At 52.1% G+C, this 19,764-nt stretch overlaps 4 protein-coding genes across 7 annotated transcripts in view; 3 read left to right on the forward strand and 1 right to left on the reverse strand.

Moving 5' to 3' along the window:
- The window catches only part of KMT2A (lysine methyltransferase 2A), a 47,189-nt gene extending 42,247 nt beyond the window's left edge, over positions 1-4,942 (forward strand). Inside the window, exon 36 of the mRNA XM_083480877.1 lies at positions 1,395-4,942. Within this exon, the coding sequence (XP_083337003.1) occupies positions 1,395-1,670 (276 nt within the window). The 3' untranslated portion in view covers positions 1,671-4,942. The remainder of the gene's footprint in view (positions 1-1,394) is intronic.
- Positions 4,943-7,210: 2,268 nt separating this feature from the next.
- Positions 7,211-9,576, forward strand: TTC36 (tetratricopeptide repeat domain 36). Its single transcript, XM_083480838.1, has 3 exons — positions 7,211-7,522; positions 8,372-8,560; positions 9,073-9,576. The coding sequence occupies exons 1-3, from the start codon at positions 7,414-7,416 to the stop codon at positions 9,369-9,371; spliced, it is 597 nt and encodes a 198-aa protein (XP_083336964.1). The 5' UTR covers positions 7,211-7,413; the 3' UTR covers positions 9,372-9,576.
- Positions 9,577-10,945: 1,369 nt separating this feature from the next.
- TMEM25 (transmembrane protein 25) lies at positions 10,946-15,210 on the forward strand. Of its 3 annotated transcripts, none has more exons than XM_083480847.1 (8): positions 10,946-11,167; positions 11,261-11,590; positions 11,830-12,120; positions 12,403-12,534; positions 12,617-12,647; positions 12,999-13,099; positions 13,200-13,286; positions 14,648-15,210. In XM_083480847.1, the coding sequence occupies exons 1-8, from the start codon at positions 11,113-11,115 to the stop codon at positions 14,719-14,721; spliced, it is 1,101 nt and encodes a 366-aa protein (XP_083336973.1). In that variant the 5' UTR covers positions 10,946-11,112; the 3' UTR covers positions 14,722-15,210. The 3 variants fall into 3 exon arrangements, 2 of the variants coding, with proteins under 2 accessions (XP_083336973.1, XP_083336974.1); XM_083480848.1 differs by having other exon boundaries at positions 10,976-11,167; positions 11,261-11,410; XR_014520346.1 differs by lacking the exon at positions 14,648-15,210 and having other exon boundaries at positions 12,403-12,695; positions 13,200-13,238.
- A 263-nt stretch (positions 15,211-15,473) lies between these two features.
- IFT46 (intraflagellar transport 46) lies at positions 15,474-19,749 on the reverse strand. Of its 2 annotated transcripts, none has more exons than XM_083481151.1 (12): positions 19,591-19,749; positions 19,415-19,511; positions 19,234-19,310; positions 18,947-19,080; positions 17,714-17,788; positions 17,538-17,631; positions 16,915-17,043; positions 16,689-16,807; positions 16,461-16,527; positions 16,245-16,305; positions 15,980-16,065; positions 15,474-15,804 (listed from the first exon to the last, which is right to left on the reverse strand). In XM_083481151.1, exons 1-12 carry the CDS (start codon positions 19,639-19,641, stop codon positions 15,709-15,711), a joined length of 1,086 nt encoding a protein of 361 aa, XP_083337277.1. In that variant the 5' UTR covers positions 19,642-19,749; the 3' UTR covers positions 15,474-15,708. The 2 variants fall into 2 exon arrangements, with proteins under 2 accessions (XP_083337277.1, XP_083337276.1); XM_083481150.1 differs by having other exon boundaries at positions 16,689-16,810; positions 19,591-19,745.
- Between the last annotated feature and the right edge of the window lie 15 nt (positions 19,750-19,764).

Here is a 19,764-nt window from a genome sequence, read left to right on the forward strand (position 1 = left end):
AGTGCTGGCCACAGGGGCCCTGAGGTTCTCCTGAGCGAGAACAAGGGCTGCCCAGGCCTTCAGTAAAGCTCTGGGGAAAGCAGGCCCTGGGTTCTTTGGTCGGAATGCACAGTGCAGGGGTCACCCTGCCAGCACTTGAGCAGTAAGGCAAGTGCCAGCACTTAAGCCTTGGAAGCAAAAGAGGGATGAGAAGTGGTGGCTGCACAGGAAGAGGTTGATTTTCCTGCAGAAGGGAGGGGGATCCTTGGCTGGGTTGTCCCTCCCACTTGCTTCACTAGGCAGGATTATGTAAATTAAGTTGAATTTACCCTTTAGTGGGTTGGCAACCCTTCCTTCTTGCCCAGCTGCCAGTGCAGGTAGGGTGACAGCTTGCCTGTAATCCTTTTCTGGGTTGCTGTGAAGAGAGGTTCTATTGCTATTGCCTTCAGGAAAACAGAAGCAGAAGATAGCTCAGAGAGCAGCTAGTCCTCCCTCACAGTGGCCCCTCTTCTCCCATCAGGAGAGGACATTTTGTCCTAGGAGCCTCTTGAGGTGACAGGATTGGTACCTGATTTTCCTAGGAGCTGGTAGTCAGGTCCTTCTCAGGTGCAGGCAGGGGCTGCTGCAAGATCTGGCAATTGGTGGGGCAGAGAGGGTGGAAGGGTTGTGGGGCTCTTGCCATGCATTCCCACCCCCACCCCCCTTATCATAGAAGGTATGGCTCCCCATCCCAGATTTTGCCAGTGTGTCTAGCAAATCCTCATGCAGGGATCTGGAGCTGTCTATGCTCCCGCCTTCCCTATTCAGGAAACTGGTTTGGGGCTCCTTGAGCCTTATTGGGCTCAGGTTTGGGAAAAGGCTCAGCCTTTCCGTGTTTGGACAGGAAAGCCATCAGGTTGCCAGCCTTAGCTGCACTCTTACGACATAGGCTGAAATGTAAAACCTGATGGGAATGAGGCCTCCAGTTGTACTATTATGATACGTGAAGATTTCTTAGGCTTGCAGCACAAAAAAGAAAGAGAATTTTAGAGTTGGGAGGGTCCTCTAGTCCAATCCTCTGCAATGCAGAAATCTCAGCTAAGGCCTCCATGACATATGGCCAACCAGCCTCTGATTAAAAAATCTCCAAGTGGCTTACTTTCTTTTTAAAACAAAAGTATAAGTCATAAATCAAGAATACATTATAATAAAGACCTGTAACAATTCACAGAAACTTCAGAGACTCAAATAAATACAGACACTCATCAGTCAGTCTCCCTGGCACGTCCTTTGGCAACCTTTTAAAAGGCGTGTTGAACAGGCATAGGTTGGCTTTTATGTTGCAGCTGGTCATGTCTGAAGGGTTAGCTGTGGTGGTGCCCTGTGACCTGAAACCAGCCCATCCTCTCTCCCTGCCCCCTCCTCTCCTGGCCCAGGGCATCGGCTGCTACATGTTCCGCATTGATGACTCCGAGGTGGTGGACGCCACCATGCACGGGAACGCAGCCCGCTTCATCAACCACTCCTGTGAGCCCAACTGCTACTCCCGAGTCATCAACATTGATGGGCAGAAGCACATAGTCATATTTGCCATGCGCAAGATCTACCGCGGTGAGGAGCTGACCTACGACTACAAGTTCCCTATCGAAGACGCCAGCAACAAGCTGCCCTGCAATTGCGGTGCCAAGAAATGCCGCCGGTTCCTCAACTGAACGCTGACCTGACCTGGCTGTCGTAGGGGTTGGGCTCCGCCAGTCTCAGGCGTGTGGAAGGTGGGGTGGGTGGGGTGGCCCTCCCACGGCAAGTGGATCAAGCCAGGCAGCGGGTGGCCGAGGCCTGGTATTGTTTGCTGCCTCCTTGGCTTTGTGAAGGGTCCTGCCCAGATGATGGACTTCGTTGTCCCGTCTTGCAAGGAAAACTGCTGGAGTGTTGGGCTGCTGCAGCAGCCAAGGACTGCCTTGAGAGGTGGGGCTTCCCTTCCCGCACACTTTGGTGGGCCCTTCCTCCTCAGACTTGGAGACATGGCCTGCAGGTCTCCGTGAGCTGCCCTTGTGTCTTGCCTCTGGTTGCTGTTCCCTGAAATTCCCATGACTTGTCGAGGAATAGCTCATCAGTATTTGAGCAGGCAAGCAATGAGGACTAAGGGCTTCCATGCGCTTTGGGTGAGGTTAGGTTAGAAGTGCAGCCGAGGTGGACTCCCTGCCCTAGGAAGCAGGCTGTCCTGCCAGGCATTCAGTCCCTAGAGCCCTCTCCCTGCCCTGCATCTGCCCTCCAGTTGGGACTCCAGAGGAAACTGAGCCCCACAGGCAGTGGGCCTGGCGCCTCTCTGAGCACCAGCCTACAGCAGCTGATAGCATTTCCTTCCCTACCAGCTGCTCTCTGACATAGGAAAAGGCAGGGAGTGCCAACACTCCCAGTGAGCTAGAGGCTGTGGGTTCCCTGGTCCAAGATTGGGGGACCCAAAAGGTGATGGATCTCCCTAGTGGGATCATGTGCCCGTTTAAAAGCAAACACAAGCAGCACAACTTCCTTTCAGCCTCCTTCAGTTGCACCCTCTTGAATTATTATGTCATTGGATTTTACTTGGTTCTTCTGTTTACAGTTTAGTATTTAAGGTTTTGTAAATGTAAATATATTTTGTATATTTTTCTATGAGAAGCACTTCATAGCGAAGAGCACTTATGAAACTATTTTTTCAATTGTGGTTGTCATCCTAATTTAAAAGAATCAGTTTTTAATGACCTTATTATTTTAATAGGATGGGCTTTAGGAGGTTGCTGGCCAGGCCTGCAGTCTGAACCTTCCTCTAGAGAGCAGTGGGGGCAGCGGGGAGAACCTTTCCAGTTTTCTGGAAGCTTCGGCTGGACCTCGAATTACACATTGTGGGAGAGAAGATACACACACATCTGCAAGAGGTGTTTTGAACCCAGCATTGGTGCTGGGTTTTAACATGGGGGTGGGAGTACAGCACAGAGGGGACCCCCTGACCTTCCTCTCTCTTGGGAAGAGGCCAAAATCCCACCACGCCACCCCTCAGTAACCCAACATTTCTGGTCTGCTCCATCTCATGCCACCAGATTAAACTTCCTTGGCTCTGAAACTGCAAGCAAACCTTCCTATGGTTGCCTAGTAAAGCCGCAGCAGCAGCCAGGCTTCTTTTGGGCCAACAAGCACATTCCCTATGAAGATCTTGCCTCTCCTGCAGCCCAGCTTCCAGTTGCCTGGGGAGGACAGGCCAGCACCTACTAAGCCTTCCGCTCCAGCTGGAGTGGTACAGGGCATGTGTTCATTTCTCCTATGGGGGGGGGGGGGCGCAAAACCCAAGTTTGGGTTGCCTGTGGTGAATGTGGCAGAGTTTTTGGGGAATCGAGTAGCCCTCCAGCTTTCCTGTTCCAGGCTGCCACATCCTGTGGGCCAAAGAGGAACATAATTTGCATGTCCCCTGCTGCTACCAAAGCCCTGGGCCAGTAGCTGCCAGGTCAAAAGAGAGTTCCGTCCCTTGCTTCTTCCTCTCTTCCACAAGGAAGTTCCAAGCAAGGAACAGGAGGAGGAGGAGCACAAGCATGTGGCTCAGGGCAGAGCTGGACTGGGGTCCAAGCTCACTGACATTTGCTGCTGCTGTTGCTGCTGCTAAACCCTGTTCTGACTGAGCTCAGCAGCAGGCAGCCACTATGGCCAGTAACCCAAGGGAAGAAGGCATGCATGCCACTGTGCCTGGGCTCCATGGGGAGGCCGGCAGGAACGGAGAGAAGGAAGGGTTGGGGTCTTGGCCAGTTGTGTTGGCTCTGATCCGTGGAGCAAAGGGAGGAGCTCCATGCGGCTTCCTGGCAATATGAATGTATAATTTCTAAGGACTGACAGAGATCATGATACCTGAGAATACTAAGAGTCAAACCTTTAAGGTGTTTATTTTTTTAAAGGAAAAGCGGGTCACTGCAAAGGGCTGGGGTATAATAATCTTCTCTTCATTGTCCTCCCTTGCGAAGCAATACCGGGTTCTTGTTCTTTGTGCAGAATCATGTCGTTCTCACCCAGATTGCTGCTCCATCCTCCTCCCCTCCACCATCTCCTCCTCCCACACACCTGCAAGTTTTTATAACTATAAATATGGTATATATAGGAACAAATATCGTACTGCACCATGTCTTGAAGCCTGGCTTTGAATTCTCTTTAACACTATAGATAAGAGTTGTGTTCCAGTTGCTCAAAAGGCAGGAAAACCAGCAAGCCAGAGGCTTCGGGGCCAGTTGACGTCTCCCTCCTCCAAGGAGGACTGGGTAAGGGACCGGGGGTGGAGGGGTGGATGCTCTGGCTCAGTCTGCCTGCATGCAAACCCCCAGGAAGCTGTTGGGGGCTTGGCTATGAATTCTCCTGACCTTCAGTGTTAACAGTCAGTTCTTGTACAACTTGTTTCTTGCCGCCTTCGCTGCCTCCTCCTGGGTTCTGATTGTTGAGGTACCAAAACGGCATCATCTGCTTTCCTGGTACCTTAACAAGGTCCTGCAGCTTTGCCTCTCAGCCGAGAACTGTGCTCGTGATGTTCCTTTGATTCAACGTAGCCGTCTTTTAATAGCTCAAGGTAGTGAATAATTGTCTCAAACCGTGCAAAAGCTACGCAAACAGGGTTTTGTTCCAGAGAAAAAGCAACTATCATGTAAAACCAATCTCTCTCTCTCTCTTCGTTTTATTTCTTGTGTTCTTCCAGATTGTTTGGGTTTTTGTTTGTTTGTTTGTTTGTTTTCTTTAAAAAGAGGAAACGCGTCTCTCGTGCTGCATCAGTGTTAATTCCCTGTCATCGTCACAGGGATGAAGGAAGTACTTTCAGTAGTTCAAGAAATGACTGAAAAGTTCCATGAAAGACTGAATGTAAAAACAAGTGTATATAGTTGTACAAAAAAAGGAGTTTTTAAACATGTTTATTTTCTATGCACTTTTTTATTTAAGTGATAGTTTAATTAATAAACATGTCAAGTTTATTGCTTCAGAGGATGGTGTTTTCATTTATTGATCAAGGCTGCGGAGGTTTTCAGCAGGGGAGGGGGGCTAATTTGTATATAGCTCTCAAGAAACAATAAAAAAGGAAGTCACCTCTTCTAGGCTGCAATACAAACACAAGGTAAGACCATTTACTTCACCTCTTGGGCTTCTTTCCTTGTTGCAATACAGTCATACCTCAGAAGTTGGACGCCTTTCGAGATGAACGTTTTGGCTCCTGAACACCGCAAGCCTGGAAATGATTGTTCCTGTTTGCGAACGTTATTTGGAACCCGAACGCCCGTTGCGGCTTCCGATTGGCTGCAGGAGCTTCCTGCTGCCAATCAGAAACTGTGCCTTGGTTCCTAAACATTTTGGAAGTCGAATGGTCTTCTGGAATGGATTCCGTTCGACTTCAGAGGACGACAGTATATTTGATATTCTGCAAGGTGAAAGTGCTGCAACAGTCTTACACGCTTCCTTGTCCAGAAGCAAAAGGGAAACCTTGTGGGGAAAGAGATACCTCATAAAAACAATCCTGCTGAATCCAAATAAAGGCCGAGCACATGCCCCAAAGGGAAGCCCACAGTGAAGACCCAAGTGCAAAGGGTATCCCTTCCACTGGTACACAGAAACTGATGTGCAGAGGCAGGCTGCTTCTGATACTGGAAGTAGTACACAGCCATCATTGACTAGGAGTTTTAAAGCTGCTCTGCCACCCTTTTCATTTTAAGTGCCAGCAAACTGGTTCCGGTGGAGCCCATTGCTTTTGCATTGGTCCAGCTTGTCCCCAAAAGTCCCATAAAGGTAAAGGTACCCCTGACCATTGATTCTAGTCACGGATGACTCGGGGGTTGCACGCTCATCTCGCTCTATAGGCCAAGGGAGCCGGCGTTTATCCGCAGACAGCTTCTGGGTCATGTGGCCAGCATGACTAAGCTGCTTCTGGCGAACCTTCCCGCCGGAGCGGTACCTATTTATCTACTTGCACTTGACGTGCTTTTGAACTGCTAGGTGGACAGGAGCTGGGACTGAACAATGGGAGCTCACTCTGTCGCAGGGATTCGAACTGCAAACCTTCCGATCCACAAGCCCTAGGCTCTGTGGTTACTTTAGACCACAGCGCCACCCGCGTCCCTTGGCATCTTGCAAATCCATGCCCTGCCTCCTGGCACCACTGGTCTCATCCATGTGTTGAGACTGCTCACTCTTTTACCTGGCCTTGTGCATGGCAAGAGTAGCATTTCAAGGAATGCATCCCAAACTCAAAAGTCCCCGCAAGAGAAGTGCAGCTGGCATAGTGTCACTGCACAAGAGAAACAATAATTGTGGCTGGCACAGGTGTGGTTTATATCCTGTCAAACTCTGATTGCCTGCATGGTTCCACATCTGGAGAGTGCTTTCATGCCACCATGAGGGTAGCCGGTGAGAGGGGCAGGGAGCTGATTTTCCCAGATCGGCTTGAGCCCGTTGTTTCCCATGGGACATGTCCCTGCGCATTGCCCCTTTGGTAGGCATAGCATCCTGGAATAGTTGCAGTCTTGAGCAGGGGTTACATATACAGTGATACCTCGGGTTAAGTACTTAATTTGCTCCGGAGGTCTGTTCTTAACCTGAAACTGTTCTTAACCTGAAGCACCACTTTAGCTAATGGGGCCTCCTGCTGCTGCCGCACTGCCAGAGCATGATATTTGTTCTCATCCTGAAGCAAAGTTCTTAACCCAAGGTACTATTTCTGGTTTAGCAGAGTCTGTAACCTGAAGCTTATGTAACCCAAGGTACCACTGTATATGGCAGCCAGCTGGCTTCTAACATGCCCCTTTTTTGCCAGGCAGATCAGTGGCAGGCCTGACCTTCATCCACCAAGCTGCCCATTAGTGGACAGATGAACTTCTGGCAGCAGCAGCAGATTCCCAGCAGCATGGACTCCCCTCTGCTGTGGAGGGCAGTTGCACTGCATCCTAGCCCCTTCCAGTCCAGTAGATTCGTGGTTTGAACTCCGTAACACAGCATAGTAAAACGTGGGCTCAAAACAGTAGCAAATGTAATCCGGATTAGCTACAGAAATCCCCCAAAGCCTGTTAGGAAAATTTGGTCTTTACTGCAGCAGGGAAAGCGGCTGGGTCGACCTTTCTCCAGCCCTGCTGTTCCACCGGTGTTGCTAGAAACTCTGGGACAGAGCATCTGGGCTGGCTGGAGGTATGTGTGCGCCCCCTCCCTTTTTTGTTATTCCTGCACTGTGTTAGTTCCCGCCCTTCTTGCTCCTCCCCCAGCCCTGGGAATGTGCTTGGGGGTCAAAAACCTTCCCTGTTTCAGCTCCAGCAACAGCACCCACTTAGACCTAGACGCAGCAGCAGCAGCAGCAGGGCATTGCCCCATCTCCTCCCCCAATGCTATTGGCTGCTTGGTAAGCCAGCCCCTCTCTCTCCCCCCCCCACTTGCTCTCCCAGGTCACTCAAGATCTCATCCACAGGAGCCGACATGGCAACAGCACACGACAGGGCAGTTTTGCAAAGCATATTCCACCCCGACGCCCCTTTTGGCGACCTCTCTGATGAGCTGGAGGAGCAGGAGACCCTCAATGGAGAAGGTGAGTTTGGCTTCTGCATGAGATGGGGCAGGGGAGAGGGACTTTCCTGGAGGCATCGTCTGTCTCTACCTTGAGCTCCCGGAGGCATCAGAGCAGCTTCAGACTGCCAAGAAGTGGAGGTTCAAGGATGGTGGGGGGCTGCATAGGGGAAAGCCCCACCTACCCATCTCTGTGTAATTGGAGCAGCAGCAAATCCCTCTGTTTTTCATTAAGGAGGCCTTTACAAGGCTCATAGCCCTGGAAAAGAGGGCCTCTCCTTCACCATCAGCAGCATAGGAGCCAACTCCTAGGGGCCGAGGTCCCTTCAACAACCCCCCCCCCCAATAAAATATTGAAGGGGTCTGGGGACCCAAAAGTTGATAGGCATTGCCATTCAAATTGTGTGTGTGCACCATGTCTTGCAATCGATTATGGTGGGTTGGGGTTTATACCTGCCCCCCAAATATTTTATTCAAGTTGGCACCCCTGGTCTGCAGTGGGGGGAGGCTGCTTTCAGAAACTTGCCAGCCTTCTTCTGCAGGCATCACGTCCATGGTGGTGCAGCCTGACCTCTGATCGTCACCTGACCACAATTCATCGCACTTTGCCCTGGAGAAGGTGGGTAGGCTTTTCCCCACAGGCTTTCTGTCCCCTTGTCCCTGATAAATTTCTGGGCTCTCTTGAGTGGCTGCATTTTAGCGGCTGTGATGTAGTCAGCCGTGTAATTAGCACTGGCTTGGAGGCCAGTGGAAGTTCCAGTGGCTGTAGGATGGGGGGGGGGTTGCATGCCTATGTAGTCTAGCTGTCTTCTGTCCCCCCGCCCTTGACCTGGAGCTATTAACAAAACTGCTTCTCCTCATAATGAGACAGAAGCAACCTTTGACCCGGCGCTCCTGGAACAAGCCACTCAGCTAGAGATCCAGGGCATTGAAGCTGCTGAAGCTGGAGACCTGCAGAAGGCTCTGGAGAGATTTGACCGGGCCATTCAGCTGCTCCCTGAGCGAGCCGCAGCCTACAACAACCGGGCCCAGGCCTTCCGCCTCAAGGGCAACACAGCAAGTAAGTGAGCAAGGCAGTGCTGTTCTGCATTGACACAGAGGATAGGGGCCCTCTCCCTGGGACAGGCACCATGTCTGCTGTGTAGCCTGAGCCTAGCAAAAGGAGGACTGAGCAAACCCCCTGGACAGGGAACACCACGTCCCTTGTCCTCTTCAAGGGCTTTTCAGAGACCTTCCCATTCTCTGGGCTCAATATTGGTGCGGCTGCTTGCTTGGGAACCCACCTACCGGGGCATCTCCCCATGCCACAGCCAGCCCTACAAGGTCCCCGAGAATCAAAGCTCTGAGCTAAGAACCTGCTACCTAAAGCGGAACCCAAACCACCAAAAACAGTCCCCAATCTTAATAAAACAATTGCTTTCCATTTCAACTCTGTCCATGCTGAAGATGGTGCCACTGTGTGGGCAGAGCTGCTGCCACTTCCCCTTCTGCAATATCTCTGCTATGATTCACAAGGCAGGTTCCATGGCGTTCCCCTCCATCATTTGCATGTATTTCTTCTCTCCCCGTCAGGTGCCCTGGAGGACCTGGGTACGGCACTGCAGCTTAGCAGGGGCGTTGGCCGTGTAGCCTGCCAGGCGTTTGTGCAGCGAGGGCTGATCCAGCGCTTGCAAGGCCACGAGCAAGAGGCCCATAGGGACTTTGAGCAAGCGGCCAGACTGGGCAGTGCCTTTGCCCGTCGTCAGCTGGTCCTGATGAATCCGTACGCAGCCCTCTGCAATCAGATGCTCTCTGAAATGATAAAGAAACTGAGGGGCCCAAGCAAAGAGCCCCAGACGGAGGCTTCCTCTGGGGAGAAAGTGTGTCGCTAAGGACAAACGAGGGCTCAGCCTGCAATTTCTCTCCCAAAGGCAAGCTGGGGATGCTACTCCTCACCTTTCAAGCTCCAAAGATAATATAAAAACAATGTTCCATCGGGTTACGGTCCGGAATAAACTATGCAAATTAAGCACCCTGAAAAACCTTTGTAATAAGTTTTGTTTCTTTCTTAATAAAGATCTCTGTGACAAAATTGTACTTTTATGTTGTATTAATTGTTCAGATTGAGAAACAATACCTGAGGACTGGAAAGCGGTCAATGTAGCACCAACTTTTTAAAAACGATTCAGAAGGGATCTGGGGAATTACAGGCCTGTTTGTTTATCTGCTCCTGGAAAACTGGTGGAAACCAATACAAGTCACAACATTACTATGCAGGGAGTAGGAGGAGCTCTAAAGCAGTGTTATTCAACAGATCCAGACCCAAGACCCACCTCTGAGTCCCAAGCTGCAACATGGGACCCACTTCCACTTTTAATTTATACTTAATATTGCTAATAGTGCCCACTGTTAATTCTAAAATGACAATTAACAGAGCAATATACATAGTGTTGCTTTAGCATTACTACTAAATGAAAATCAGTGCTGCAATGTAGCAGGAGAAAGGAACAGGCATGTGACTGGCCAGAAATATGTATCGTATTAAAAATTGGCTCCTGCCTTTCTCCTGCCACATCAGAGCATTTGTAGAAATTGATAAAATGGGTGTCTCATCCAGAACTTGACCTAGTCTAGACACACATGCAATGCTCCTTTTCGTCTGCTCAGCCTAAGCTGGAATCCAGCCTCTCTGTGACCCACTTGGTGTGGCCTCACAACCCACGAGATCTGTGCAAAGGGGTCTCTCCAAACTGAGTGGATGAGCAGTAAAATGGCAAATGCAATTAGTGATGCACAATGGATTAAAAAATAATCCAAGTTTCACAGACCTGCTAAGGGGGTCTGAACTAACCAGGAAAGATCTAGGAGTCCTGATGGCAGAAGATGACCTGCCCCAAACACACTCATGTGGCCAAGTTCTGCTTTATACACTAATAAAGCACTTATAAACCCCGTCACTTCTCAGAATCACCAGGCTTAAACTCCAGGTGTTTTAAAGGTGGCCTTCCTGATGCCTGTGGGAACTCAAAAGGAGATGGAGCGAAGGCAAAAGCCTTCCCTGGCGGGGTGAGCTCAGGAGTCAAAGAATTGTAGAGTTGGAAGGGACACCCGAGGGTCATCTAGTCCAACCCCCTGCAATGCAAGAATGTCAGGGATAGGCTGCTTTGGAATAAGGAGGAGCCAGACAGCTCTGGCAGAGCACCTCTTCGTCATGCAGCGGATCGGGGACCGGCAGCCGGCAGAGGCGCCTCCCCCTCTCCGTTCTCTGGAAAAGCTCGCGGCCGACCCCATTTTGCCCTCGAGGGTTTGCTACGAAGCAAATCTCCTCCGCCCGCCTGCGAAGCGTGGTCGTCGGCCAAGAAGAAGGTGAGGCTCCCGCACACACGGCGGAGCGAAGGATCCAGACCGGGATTGCCAAGGAGCCCACGTGAAGGAGGAGGCGGAGCGGCGGGCGGCTCTTGCCGGCCAATCGTTGCAGCCTCAGCCTCGACGGCACCGGTCTGCGCGGTGCAGGCTCCGCAGTGTGGGGAGCCAGAACACAGCGGGCCCCGCGTCCTGCCAGCTGGAGCCCATCAAGGTCGTCTCCTCGGAGCGCCTGCCTGCCTGCTGCCCGGCCGGCGGCCAAGGAGGCGTATGGCGCCCGGCAGCCCCCTGTCCGCCCTGCTGCTGCTGCTGCTCCCCCCGCCAGGTGAGAAGGGCGCGCGTTTCACCCAGGGGTCCCGGGCTATGACTGCTCGCCCCCTCGAGCCGGCTAAGTTGGGCTCTGCTCTGCTCTGCGCAGGCCTTGCCGAGCCCGAGACCACCATCGACGGGCGGGCGCTGTCGTTCAGCAGCCTGCAGGAGGCGGAGAGACGGGCCTTCACCTGCCTTTCCGCGGCGCCCAGCCTGGCCTGGTACCTCAACGGCGAGCGGCAGCAGACCAGCGGTTCCGGTAGGTTCCTGGCCACGAGCGACGGCGGCAGTGGCAGTGGCAACGGCGGCGCCTTCGAGGAGAGCAGCAGCAGCACCTTCGTGGTGACAGCGCGGCGCCTGGATCGGCAGCTCAACTGCTCCGCCACCGACCCGGCCACGGGCCACGTCTCCAACGCCTCTGTGCTCCTCAACGTGCAGTGTGAGAGGGGTTCCCGGGGCGGGTGGGTGGGTGAGCGACTGATGGATGGCGCCTGGAAATGCCCAGCCACTTCCAAGCTCAGCCCTGCAACCGGGGCTTCCTACCTCCCATGAATCTGGTGAGGTGTCACCTCCGCCTTATCCTTCTGTCCCCCCACCCGGCAGCCTGCCTGCTTCAAGACAGCACTTTGCAGGCGTGCCTAGGGGTACACTGTCTGGTTTTGTGTCTCCCAAAAACAGTTAAACCAGAAATCGTGAAGATGGATGCCCACTATGAAGAGGCGAGGGAGCCAGGACTCCTCCTGGTGCTCTTTGTGTTGGTCCAAGCCAACCCCCCTGCCAACATCACTTGGGTGGACCAGGATGGGCAGGTGATGGTGAACACCTCCAACTTCCTCATTGTGGACACCAAAACCTACCCTTGGCTCACCAACCACACCGTGCAAGTGCAGCTCAGCAGCCGGGCCCAGAACTTCTCCTTCAGCGCCTCCAATGATGTGGGCATCATCAACTCCTCTATTCCGCTGCCCGGTAGGGGTTGGGATGTCACCGTCGGTTGGGGGTCCTGGTTGCATGACGGGCCCAATAAGTAAGTAACAAGTCCTCCCGTTTTCTGCTTGGGTCAGCCCCCACTGCAGTGAGTCCTTGGGGCAAGTGCCCTGCATGGCACAGCCTGCCCAATAACTGGTCTCCTGTCTGAGAGTCTGGGGGAGAGGCTCTCCCTTCACCCCATACCAGGCAAGGCCTCAGGTTGCAGATCTGGAAGGTGGCAGACACTCTGAGAGCCCTGACAGGCGATTCTGGTCTCCTCAGGTTTCCTGGACACCCGCATTGAGCTCTCCCTTCTGGTGCTTGTGGTGGGGTGTGTGGCGGCCCTGGCAACTGTCCTAGCCCTTGGTGGTCTCATCAGCTGTGCCATCTATCGGCAGGGCAAGAAGGCGGCAGGTAGGTGCAGGGGAAGCCAAGCAGGATTCTGCCTCCCCATGCCAGGACTGGCCCTCCCCAATTCTCTTTCTTCACCCTGCAGGACTTGCCCCACCAGCGCCGCTGTCTCTGAGGTAACCTTCCCAGCCGCAGGCTCCTCTTCTAGCGGGACTGAGTTTGGGGTAAAAATGCTTTGCTTGCTCCCTGCCTTCCCCTGTCGTTGTTGTCTGTATGGACACCGCACTGGGACCCTGGCAGTAAGAGAGCGGCCCAGTTTGCTAGGCACTAGCCACAAGGAGACCACAGTCTAGTCCTGGTGGCAAAGGAATCGAGTTGGAAGGGTGCCAGCCAGTCTTCACTGGAACAGCCCAGAGAACCAGCAGCAGGGTGGAGAATCTGAAAGAATGTGGTCTCAGATCTGCCTTGAGTTGACTTGGGGAAAGAGATGAAGCCTAGTCCAATGGGTTCTTCTGCTCTCACCACAGTGACTCCAACAACCTGAGGCCAATGGCAGCACGGCTTCCCCGGGCAAATATGTCCCTCCCTTCCAACCTACAGCTCAATGACCTCACCCCCGAGACCAAAGGTAGGGTGAAAAGGGGCCTGAAGGTCTCACCCTGGGGCTGGGAGGTATTTGAGGGGGGAGGCATTGAAAGGCCCTAGCCCCACACCACTTTCCTCTACAGCCAAGGTCAGGATGGAAGAAGCTGCAGTGGAACAGGAGGAAGAGGCCCGCTCTGAGCCAGAGAACAACTTTGCCCTTGTTGAAAGAGGTAAGAAGTGAGGGCTGGGAGGTGGCTGCTCTCTACAGCTAGGGGTTCAGTTTGCCCTCTTTACTGAACACCAGTTTTATTTTGTTTTAATGAGGCAAGTTTGGGCTAAGGGAAGCTGCACCAGATATTGGGCAGATGCCTCCCCCCCCCAAGAGATGCTTTCTTCTGGGGAGGTATCTGAAGAGCTGGGTCAGACAAAAGAACGACCGTTTTAAAAATTATGTTTTGACTTAACTAGGAAAGAGATCTTTAGTGCACAGTGACTAGAAAATGAAAATGGCAAATTCCCTGAAAGGTTATTAGGAAAGGAATTGAAATAAAAACAGCCAGCATTATAGCATCTCTATATACAAATCCATAAATACATAAAAATAGAACATCCATTTCTGCTCATCTCATCTCAGAGAAGGTAATTGAGGAGCTGGAAAACGTTCAGAAGATTATTGAGGGCTGGAGTAGCTCTCTTATGACAAAAAGTACAAAGTCAGGGGCTTTTTAGTCAAGAAGATGAGGGTTCATAACAGGGGTGTACACAAGTATGCCTGTTATGACAAAAGTGGTAGGGTTGTTCATAACACGTTAGCCAATGAATCTGATTAGCGGGAGCTTCAGGATAGAGGTAAAGGCCATTTTCATACAATACATAATGAATTATCAATTTAAAATGTTTCCCTACCTATGGGTTGTGAAGTCTGCAAGTGGGTCTCAGGCTTTATAAGCAAACACAAAATAACCATTGCTGGTAATCCTTAACCAGTATGAAGAATAGCTCTTACAGCTTTTCTATTTCTTGATGTTTTATAGTCCTGTGTTAACACTTCTAACATCAGAAAGACTCGAGTCTTTCATTTTTAACACTTGGGAACCACTCTGGTGGCAGAGAAGACTTTTAAGGCCCAAAATTCATGTGATGTAAATCAAGGGGTTGCCATATCACATCAGTTTAGACTTGCACTTTGGGATCCACTGCTTTAAAAAGATATCAAGTTTATGAAGTCTTATCAGTGGCAATTCCTTGGAATAGCTAAATGGAACTTTGGCATTCAGAAGCAGCATATACCTCCATATACCAGGTTTTGGGCCAAATGATGACAGCTGTAGCCTTCTTCCCCAGTTAGACTGGATTTTGGCTGGATTATGCTCATAGGGAGGGCCCTGAACCACCGGTTTTGAGTCTTGCAAATGCTGTTTGGCTCTCCCCACACTCTGGCTTACAAGACACTGCCTACACCCATTCAGATATACATACTCAACCCTTTCTTAACAAAAAGGCCAAAGAAACCGAAATCTGGCCTCTCAAACAGTATGTGCTGGGGTTGCATATCTGTCAGTAGCCCAATTCAGTTTCTCTGGCCCTGCAGGTTTTGGCCGATACCCTATGGTTGGATACATCTACAGAGCTTCCAGCATGAGCAGTGACGAGATCTGGCTGTGAGGGCTGTTGCTGCACCCACCAGCAGGTGTGAAGAGCAGCAGCGGAAGTCCTGAGGAGGTGGACTTCCAAGGCAGCTTGAACTGCAGGGAAGAGGCCTTGCACCTCTAAAGCAAGATCCCATGTGTGAGGCCCCAGTGCCTGAAAGAAGGATATTGATGACTGTGGTCCAAGGAAGACCTGCAGCTGCCAAGGGCTGCCCCCACCCCACCCCACCCCAAGCTGCAGTACATCTCTAGGCCCACCAAGTGACTCGTGTTCCCCTGAAGAACATCCCTCCCACTATAGCCATCGGTTGGCCCACTCCTCCTTCCTCTTCCCAACCTCAGGGATGGCTCAATCTGCATGTGATGGCTCTTCCTTGGCATGAAGGGGACCAGCCAGGCCACCGGGAAACTGGCAAGCCCCGGCGCTGCTGCTGCTGCTGTCAACTGAGCTGAAGCATGCTGCTTTGTAGCTTCTGCACTTTACAAATAAATGGCTGTGATCAAAGTGCCGTCCCTGTCCTTCCCCTCCAGAAAGCCAATGGAGGGAACCAAAGCCTAAGCCCAGGCAAAAGAGGCAGGGCTCAGAAGGAAATACCACTAACAGATTTGGCAACGCTCAATGGGCTGAGCTGGCCAGTGTCTGAGCTGGTAAATGACACTTTAAGAGCCCCAAATAGCCACAGTACTCTGAAATTGTTCTGAGTCCATCCACAACTCAGACTGCAGCCTACCCTCCACAGCTGTGAATCTCCTTCAAGGACAAAGTAGCACTATAAGCAAAACTTTAATAAGGCAAATTCTCACAGAAGCTGTACAAAGAAAGGTAGATGAGATGCTGGTGGCTTTCTGAGTGGTCAGGGGCCTTTGAGCCAGATCCTGACTCCATTAGGTCCACTGGAAGCCTGAATAGCAGTTGCCCAAACAAGAAGGCCTCAGGCCCTGCAGCACCACAGGCTGGCACTTCTCTGGAACAGGTCCCACCTGGGGCAGGAAGGCAGGCGTCTCAGGTAAAGCTCAGGATGTCTGTCTCGCCAGCCTGTGAGGGGGGATTGGAGGGAGGGCTTGCAACCTTCTTGCCCTCAGCCAGAGCCTTAAAATGCTGCAGGAGAGAGAAGGGGGCAGGGAGAACACCATCATTTTAGGCAGCGCTAGGGCAAGGCCGCTCCAGGTGAGGCTTGGGAAAAGACACAGGGAGCAATCCATTTAGCAGTGCCCCCACATGAACATGGACACCAGACCAGAGCTGCTGCTCTTCAGATCCTTGTGTCTCCTACCTGTGAATTTTTGAATTCTGAGTAGAGGGAGAAAAGGGTGTGCAGGGACTGGATATGGCCCTTGTAGACAGGAATGTCCAGAATAGCTGAAGAGAAAATATAATGGCTATTTAGTCTGATTCCAACAAGCAAGAAGACTTTTGCTGGGTGCTGCATAGCTGAGGGGCATTTTGAGAAGAGGCCAATTCCGACACCGACTGGAGCAGATCTCTACCCCTAAAAGGATTGGTATAGGTGAGCACCACATCAGCAAAAGGGCACTCACCACATATCATGTCTGTGTATTCTGCCAGGCTGCAGTTAATATCTGCAGTGGGAAGGCTCACCTGAAAAGCAGAGAGGGAAAGGTCAGCTCAGTACTCTCTTTCTCTGCATGAATCTCTTTAGAGGCCCACAAGCTTCTCCCTCCTGCTGACAAGCCCCCTCTCTTAGGCCAGGCCAAAACTAGAAGTTGGAGAGGAGGACAGCTGACAGACACTACCTTTCCCAGCAGCTCTTCAAACTCAGGGGACCACTCCTGCATCAGCGTGTCTATATCAGGCATGGGCCTACAAGGAAGAAATACCAGGGAGCAGCTTGAAATGGCCATGGCTCCTCCACACAGAGGGTGCATTTGGCTTTCTTCCCCCACCCCCAGCACGGAACAAAGGTGGGGCTGAGTGCTGGCAGGCCTTGCCCTTGCCCTCATCCCTCCCTCCAAGAGGCCCACCTAGCATAGTGGACTGTAGCTGGGGGTTTGCAGCGATGCAGCTCACTGATGCTCTCAATCCAGCTCTCAATGGCTTTGGGATTCTTCTCAGCATTCTCCAGGCTCTTCACTTTAATCTGCTGCTGGAAACAGAGACCAGAACATGCCCCAATGTGCCTCCTCAACAGAACCAAGGGCTGTCTTGCATCCAAGAGGAGTCACTTCACCCACCCTCTCTCCTACTTACGGCCACATTGTGCTGCTTAGAGTTTTCCGTTAACCAGAGGGAGAGAACAGTGGGGTCGGACTGCTTGGTCGATGGCTCATCCAGCACCAGCAATCCAAGATTATCTGGCTTCCCATCAGGGCGTGGAACCTATGAGAAACAAGCCAGGGTGTCCTTTGCACATGAGAGTTTCCATTATTCTATTCTTCATGTACACACCCAGGAACAAGACCAGTCAAGAGAGTTTCTGCTGGGAATGGTCAGTCACTATAACAAACAAAATGTGGCCCTGCCTGCTGACAAAGCCAAGGATCTGAAATAAACCTTTGCTGCCCTGTCACACCAAAGGCCCCTCTAGTTCATCATTTTGTCCTCTCAGTGGCCAAGCAGATGCTCAGTGGGAAAGCCATAAGCATCACTTGAGGGCAACAAAAATTCTTCCCACTTATCTACAAGGATTCTGCAAAGCAGCTAACCTTTCAGCACTGTTGACTATGGGTATGGAGGCAAAGCATTGACAGTGCTGCCCTGTTGCACCTCCATAGAGAGATGACAGCTCTCTATGGACACTGCAGGGAAAGAATCCTGTGTGGCAGTTCTCAGCCAGTGCTGCATGTAAAGGAGTGTCAGAATGAATGCAGTACCTTTAAGAAGGCATCAATGTCCCCAACAGCTGGAATGAAGTCTGGAATGAAAGGTTTCAGCTTGTGCTCCAGGTCAATCATTTGTGAAGAATACCTGAGGAGCAGACACCGTGAGCAGAAGCCTGAAAAGAGACACGCCTGCCCACAATGTGGCCAAGATCCACATTACCCCTTACCTCCGGATGTACTGGAAAAGCTCCTTGATCTCCAGGGAGACTGGCAGGTAGTCATAATCTGCTGAGTTGTATGCCCTGGGGAAAGAGCCAGTGGTGAGGCTGGGCAGGAGGCAATGGAAATAGGATGTGTTCAAAGGCAGGGTGAGGGAGAGTCTGGCTCCAAGGAGAAACAAAGAAAAGCCAGCTTGCATTCTCACTCTCCTCCATCCACCCCACCACCCTTAAACAAGACTGCCACCCCTATGGGCCAAAGATATTTCCTCCTGAAGCAAATAGCACCTTCCATAAGACCGCACTGGGGAAGGTTTACATTCTTCCACACCTGCTGCAATCTCAGCAACTGCATTATTTTCACACTCCATTTTTTAAAAACCTGTAGGTTGCATACAGATACACATTTAGTGTAGCACACAGCTTAGTAGGGGTGAGGCTGCCAAAAACAGCAAACAGACTGACTGGTCTAGCTAAGCCACTATATTCCTGGGACACGTGATCTGCTTGAAATAAAAAAGTTCCTTCCAGTAGCACCTTAAAGACCAACTAAGTTAGTCTTTAAGGTGCTACTGGAAGGAACTTTTTTATTTTGACTATGGCAGACCAACACGGCTACCTATCTGTAACGTGATCTGCTTGGACATTCAACCATCTTCTACCTGCCTCCTATATTACAGAACAGATGGGCAATCAGTGGCCTTTCAGAGGATGCCAGACTCCAACTCCAATCAGCCCCAGCTGCCAGTGTGGTTAATGGTCAGGTATAATCGGCATTGTAGTTCAGCATCACCTGGAGGTCCAGAGGTTCCCCAACTGCTATCCTACCCAAATGACAGTATATGGGGACCTTTGGAAGCCAGCAAACCCTCACTTAAAACGTGTGACTTCAGTGCTTGAAAGTTATCACACAGGAACTTTCTCAACTTTCCAACTGGCCTATGCAGGGATTATGTGGTGAAAGAGGCTGAAGGCCAAGGAAGGCTCCAGGACTTGTTTTTGCTCATTGGATCCTTGGCGGTTAGGCATCCCTTGCCCCACCAAAATTAATCGACTTAGGAAAGCATCTTCCTGGGTGGTCTAGTCTTCAAGGCTGGCACACGCCATGCCAATTGGAAACAAGGGCACAATTGCATGTAAGCTTACTACCAAGTAGCAAATATGTTGGCAGCCAAGCACATGCCCTTCCTAGCCAACTTCCCCCTCCCCACATGGCTCCCAGCACCCCCACCCTGCAAATACCCCTCCAGAGGAGCGCCGTGCTCTTCATCGTCGTCATCGTCATCAGAGTCCGTCTCTGAAGAGTCGTCGTCCTCGTCTTCTACCTCGTTCCCACTGAAACGAGGCTGGGAGGCCAGTTGGGAGGCCTTCTTCTCCTGGGGGAGAGGGGGAAAGCGAAGGAGTGGGAGCCAACTCGGCCCTCAAGCGGCCCCATCACCACCACGACCCCAGCCCGCTGCTTCCTTGGCCCTCCAGGCAGGAAACAGGGAGGCGGGGGGGAAGGAAGGAGGCTGCTGTTCAGTGGGTACCTTGAGTATCTCCTCGTCGTCCTCCTCGCTGCTGTTTTCGGCCAGGCTCTTGTGCTGGGAGCGGACGCGGCGAGGGCCTGAGACGGTGGCAGGAGAGAAGGGCCGAGTCAGAGGCGGAGGGGGCGACCCCCCGACCTCCCCAGACTGTGTGCGCTGCCCCCGTTATCCCAGCCCCCCATACCTGGCTGCGGAGGGCTGGGCGCGTAGATGCTGGCCACGTCCTCCGTCTCGTTGACGTCCAGGCTCTCATCGTAAGGCTGGTTCTCCACGATCCGCGTCTAGGAGGTGGGGAGAGAAACGGGACGTGAGCCGGATCCTCTTGAGCACCCAGCCCGCGAAAGGCTCGCCCTTCCTCACCTGTAGGCCGGCCTCAGGCGGCGCTGCGGGCGGCGGCGGCGCACCCGCCATATCGCCAAGTAGGACCAAGTCTTCCCCGCGAGCGAGCGAGGCCTAGGCGGCCCCGTCTCCAGGGAAACGGGAGACGAGACCCTCGCGAGAACTCGCCTTCTTCCCGCTAGAGTGGCCACGGAG

Source organism: Podarcis liolepis, assembly GCF_965112155.1.
Source record: "Podarcis liolepis genome assembly, chromosome: 16".
Lineage (NCBI taxonomy): Eukaryota > Metazoa > Chordata > Lepidosauria > Squamata > Lacertidae > Podarcis > Podarcis liolepis.

Excerpts from the sequence above, each read along its gene's own strand:
- TTC36 (XM_083480838.1), top strand. The coding sequence starts at position 7,414 with ATGGCAACAGCACACGACAGGGCAGTTTTGCAAAGCATATTCCACCCC. Across the intron at positions 7,523-8,371 it reads GGAGACCCTCAATGGAGAAG|AAGCAACCTTTGACCCGGCG; the intron begins GTGAGTTTGGCT and ends ATAATGAGACAG. Across the intron at positions 8,561-9,072 it reads CCTCAAGGGCAACACAGCAA|GTGCCCTGGAGGACCTGGGT; the intron begins GTAAGTGAGCAA and ends TCTCCCCGTCAG.
- TMEM25 (XM_083480847.1), top strand. The coding sequence starts at position 11,113 with ATGGCGCCCGGCAGCCCCCTGTCCGCCCTGCTGCTGCTGCTGCTCCCC. Across the intron at positions 11,591-11,829 it reads TGTGCTCCTCAACGTGCAGT|TTAAACCAGAAATCGTGAAG; the intron begins GTGAGAGGGGTT and ends TCCCAAAAACAG. Across the intron at positions 13,100-13,199 it reads CCTCACCCCCGAGACCAAAG|CCAAGGTCAGGATGGAAGAA; the intron begins GTAGGGTGAAAA and ends TTTCCTCTACAG.
- IFT46 (XM_083481150.1), bottom strand. The coding sequence starts at position 19,641 with ATGGCGGGTGCGCCGCCGCCGCCCGCAGCGCCGCCTGAGGCCGGCCTA. Across the intron at positions 19,081-19,233 it reads ACGACGAGGAGATACTCAAG|GAGAAGAAGGCCTCCCAACT; the intron begins GTACCCACTGAA and ends CCTCTCCCCCAG. Across the intron at positions 15,805-15,979 it reads CAGAATTCAAAAATTCACAG|CATTTTAAGGCTCTGGCTGA; the intron begins GTAGGAGACACA and ends TCTCTCCTGCAG.